The sequence below is a fragment of the Trichinella spiralis genome (assembly GCF_000181795.1).
Source record: "Trichinella spiralis strain ISS 195 chromosome Unknown Scfld2645, whole genome shotgun sequence".
In the NCBI taxonomy this organism is placed as follows: Eukaryota; Metazoa; Nematoda; class Enoplea; order Trichinellida; family Trichinellidae; genus Trichinella; species Trichinella spiralis.
The window spans coordinates 1-4,949 of record NW_003529584.1 but is presented as its reverse complement, the minus strand read 5'-3'; the positions used below and the strand labels follow the sequence as shown (position 1 = coordinate 4,949).

Sequence of the window (4,949 nt, the reverse complement as noted above, 5' to 3'; positions counted from 1 at the left end):
TTTTCCGTTCAATTTAAATAGCACCGTAGAAAAATGGAGAATTATCATGGACATTTCAATAGTGGTGAAGTTGAAAGTCCATATACTGATTTTGTTGTTGTTGATTGTTTGCTGTTTCAAAGGATTTTAGGGCTAACATTTGCGTAAAGTTTCTTTTCTGGACCTAATGAACAGCAGGCATAGATAGTAAGAGTTGTTTACCAGAAAATGCATGCAAATTTTTATTCGAGTGTTATACGTTCGTTCACTTGCGTGGTTACAGACAAAATTGAAGAGTAATACAGAGCTAAGAAAGTGTGCAATAGTTTTTAGAAAAAAATGCGCTTATTCATTTTCAAGTTGCTTATCTCAGTTATATTATTTGGTATAAATATGATCTAATATTGAGACAACAAAATTTCCCTTGTGTGCTGATATTTCTTGATAGAAATTTTCCCAAATTTTAAACAAAACATTAATCAGCAGCATATATTTAAATTTTTGTTCGAACCTTTCGAATTTTCAGTTTTAAAATTTTCATTTTTTTCCACAAAAAAAGTATTATCGGAAACTGTTGTGAAATTCCACAGAAATTTATTAAGAAGAAACAGTAAATGGCGAGAATAATATGCAGCACAAATAATAAATATTAATAATATTTTATTGCAGTTGGTGGTGGAAACGTTCGCATGCTCGTATTCCACTGTTGGTTGTTATTGTGATACGTGTACTCGAACCGTCGGTGCATATTCTGAAAGTGGAAAAAGATTCCACTACTCTAGAAATGCAAGCAAATCGGAGAAAGAGAAGCTTAGCTGTGCAGCATCTTGCAATATACAAAAGAGATGCGATACTCCACCCTTTTCAACGTTTCAAGTACACTAAATACAGAACAGCAAAAATCATACATTAATAATGAAATGTGATATTTTTATTTTCATGTCCTGCTTCTGTTGTGATCTACTTCATCTTTATCTCGACTAGTTTATGCGCCATTGTATAGTATTACTATTTTATATTTGTATATATTGTGTGGTATTCATCAATCTTTATGCATATATATATATATGTGAAGTTTGAACTACCGATGCAACGTCGAAATACTCAACTCAGGCAGTTTCCGGCTGACATATCCTGTTGCCAAAGTTTCCATATCTTCCAAAGGTAAGTATGAATATATTTTATTACCATATATACTTGTACTTTTTTTATTTTTCGCTTTATTCACTGCTGATGAATTTGAAAAACTATTATTTCTTTTATTTTTCTTGAATTTTATCCTTTCCCTATTGCCTGATTCCAAATTTCATTGACATTTTCAAATTCTGATTTAACTTCATAGATTAAACGTTTAAGCAGATGAAGACTTTTGGATAAAACATATTTTCCCATGCCTGTCTTGTAAATAATTGTTGGAAGCGATTGGCTAATTTATTTTTCCTCATCAACACTTGGCCAAGTGGTCACATCCCCGAAGTTGAAATAAATAAAGTTTTTAAAAGAAGCAAGAGCATGAAAATTTCAGAACCTCTTGAATATAAAACTGTAATATGAATCGAGTATGAATAATTATTTTTCATTTTCTAAATATCATTTCTAAATTTAGAAGGGTATTTTTGAATGGAGACAGGGGAAAAGATTGAATTTCGGTTTTACACCATGTTTCTGTTTTGTATTGTTTTATTTCAACTTTTGGCAAATGCTTGGACACAGCGGTGCTGCCGTTTCCAAACATTCTAAGCCATGACTGAGATGTGTAATTTTCAGTTTATTACACTAAATGAGCATTTCAAGAAAATATCAGTTCATAAGAATGACGTTTTTGGTTTATGGTAATGTTTTTCAACTGCTTTTTAATTTTTTTCAAAGACATAGATGAAGAACTGATTACAACGTGAATTAAACTATCAGTTATTTGAAATTAATAATATTAATATCGCCGAACATGTTATTATTCATTGCAAAGTATTATTATAGTGCTGAGTATTATTGCATGCGAAGACAACAATTATTATTCAATAATAGTCTACTGTTGCATGATTTATATGTGATAAGCATTTCTGTTCAGTCTCATTTCCGTTCGACTATGTTTCGTTTAGTTACGGCATAATAATGTTGAAGATCGGTAGTGATTTTCATCTGCAACTTATTGAAAATTATAATCTGTGATGCTAGCTAGCTCACTGCATTCTTTTACACTTTAAAAGCAAATGGGCATTTTTAGGTCAACAGATTAACTTTATGGTAATTTGATGGTGAACACCGACGATGGCATTTTGCCGCAAGCACTCCAGGCCATTCAAATACGTAAGCGATTTGCCATACGTATATCTCTGTTTATTTTTGGTAGGCTATTATTATATAAATTTTCGCTGAAGAAGGGCACTCGAATTATTGCACTGCGATATTTGGTCGTCTTGGTGCTGCAGATCAACAAATACGTCGTGAATGTTAGACCGTAGATATGGTTAAAAGACATGCATCAGTTGGTACATTTACGGTTCTGCGTTCGCTTCAAACTTCATCATCGATGGGGCTGCTGTCAGGTATGATGAATTTTTACATATTTTTTTAATCATTTATATTCTGTCCTTCTCCACGCATACTACAAAAAATATGGCCGCTTTTACAACCTTTGTAGTTGATTAAGTTTAATTTTTTTGAATGGAACCTAATGCGTTTTTCTTCTGTAGTAATGATGTTCAACAGATAATCAATACTTTATTAGATACGCGCCTATCTCCAACTGTAATGTATAGTAGTAATGATATATGCAGATATAATTCTCAATAGTTCTTAGAAATGCATTTGTAAAATAGTATTCACATAGCCGTTATCTTTAATGCCCTGTGTGATGCTTACTGCTGACTTAACATACTTGGTCAACTGTTTAATAGAAATGTCTGTCACCGGCATTACAGCAATTGCATACTTAGATGCTCGACACTGATCAATTTTTGCGCCGCGATACTTTCATACTTATAAGGGCGATTCATACTAATAGCCTTGACTATTATTGATGCTTTGGTTTTATTCTTTTCATAAAATGCAATACACAATGGCCAGCAGCAAAAGTTTCTTGAAATCATCATTATAGAAAACGTTCGGTTACTCAGTTTATTCGAATAAGTATATCTCTCATTGTATAAAGCTGTGCTAATGCAGCAGCGCTCAACAGAATTTACAGTCTTGTAGTAAGTCACCATCAGAAAGCGAAAACGAACGCAAAAGGCAAGTTGAAATAAGCTGGCAAGCAGCATAAACCACTGACATAACCGTTTACCATCACGATGCCTTCCTTCACTGCGTTACTCGTGAAATTCTATGCTGAGGTAAATTGCAGGTTTTACAATTTCTGTCGCAATTATCATCATAAAATTTCATGTAAACTGTTTTTATTTTCTACAAATTTAAAAACGTATTTCATTTTCGAAACTATTTTCAGTAGAAACAATTTTTTACTATTCATATAATTTTGATTTGAAGAAAATAATCATTGGTGGTAAAATATAAATTATTGTATCACCTCCTACTTTTAAGCAGCTACATTCTATCAATTGTGTATATAAAAGCATTTCTGGTTATTTTTAGTAATTTGCAATATTTCAGGTTAATGAATTTTCGTTAAAACTAATTTTAGTAAAATAAATTTGCATAATAATGCTATGTTACGTAATAATGCAATATTACGTAATTAAATGAAGTGTGTAAATAAAAGCGGAATAAATTTCATCGTCTCGTTTGACCCTTTGGTTTGTTCGGGTATAGCACACGCCTGGTGGATTTCTGTTAGATACACTCTGTCAATTTTTACTTTTATAGCTTTGTGACATCTCTTTTGAAATGATATGACATATTTTGAAAGAAATTGCAATGTTCCAGGAATTTTTGTTCGATCTACAGAACATCGCAATGTTGAAAGGTACGTTGAAGTGTGGCAGACCCCTCATTAGAAAACACATGTATAAACAGGAAGTATGTTCAATTTTTATAAAATATGTTCTAATGGATAGTACGAAGAATGCTGTATATGTATATATGCAATTTCAACACTTTTTTATGTGTTTATGTTAAAACTATAGAAAGGGATTAGGAAAACATAGTCGTTTTGGAACAAAAAAATAACTATAGACCTGAGTTTGGTATCAAAATGTGCAGAATAACGTGCTCCACCCTAATCTGTTATTTATTTCACGAATTTTACAAAACTAAGTCTACAGGAAGAAAAGTGAAAAATGAAGATTTCTTAATGTTTGTTTTATTGCAGTTTAGCAAATGGAAGGGTTCAAAATTAATAGAAATGAAAATATCCTAATAACATCATATGCAGCATTCTTCGTATGATCTATTAATGCAAATTTTATAGACATTGAACATATTTTATGCTTTTGCACGTGTTTTTCACCTGATTAGTCAACATTAACAAAGTGCAATAGTGAGAAGCGGTTTTTCGACCATTTTTTTACAATAATAACAGCGAATGTTTTTTCAAATTAAACTCTAATACACAAGAAGAGGCTATATATAAATGGCAGTTTTACTTATAAATTCAAACAAACTATGAAATGAAAACATTAAAGTGGCACTTTATGTGCTACAATTTCATCATACTGATCAAAGCTGCTTTATAACAAAAATGAAATAAATAACGCACATGTTCTGGTCACATTGATTCGTCACTTTCACTTTCGACGTACCACTTTTGTCGCTGTTTCTGTTGTTCCAGATCTCTTTGTCGTTGAGCCAATCTACGTTGCTGCTTTTTAAAGTACGAAGACAAATGCACATCAATAACATCTACGGAACTACCTAGCTCATACATCTTTACCGGTAATGACGATATTTTGTCCCAACTGGAAATTTCGCAGTCAAATTCTTTGTCTTTTACCATGACTCTGTCAAGTTTCTGCATTATATATTCATTTAGAACACCATGCTTTAAATCTCGAAGATAGCATTTGAACGCCAAC

The 4,949-nt window shown here is 32.0% G+C and overlaps 1 protein-coding gene across 1 annotated transcript; it reads left to right on the top strand.

Moving 5' to 3' along the window:
* The first annotated feature begins 33 nt into the window (after positions 1-33).
* Positions 34-1,726, top strand: Tsp_12664 (hypothetical protein). The gene is made up of 5 exons (XM_003368338.1): positions 34-93; positions 649-855; positions 1,055-1,143; positions 1,482-1,524; positions 1,586-1,726. The coding sequence occupies exons 1-5, from the start codon at positions 34-36 to the stop codon at positions 1,724-1,726; spliced, it is 540 nt and encodes a 179-aa protein (XP_003368386.1).
* Positions 1,727-4,949: the final 3,223 nt, after the last annotated feature.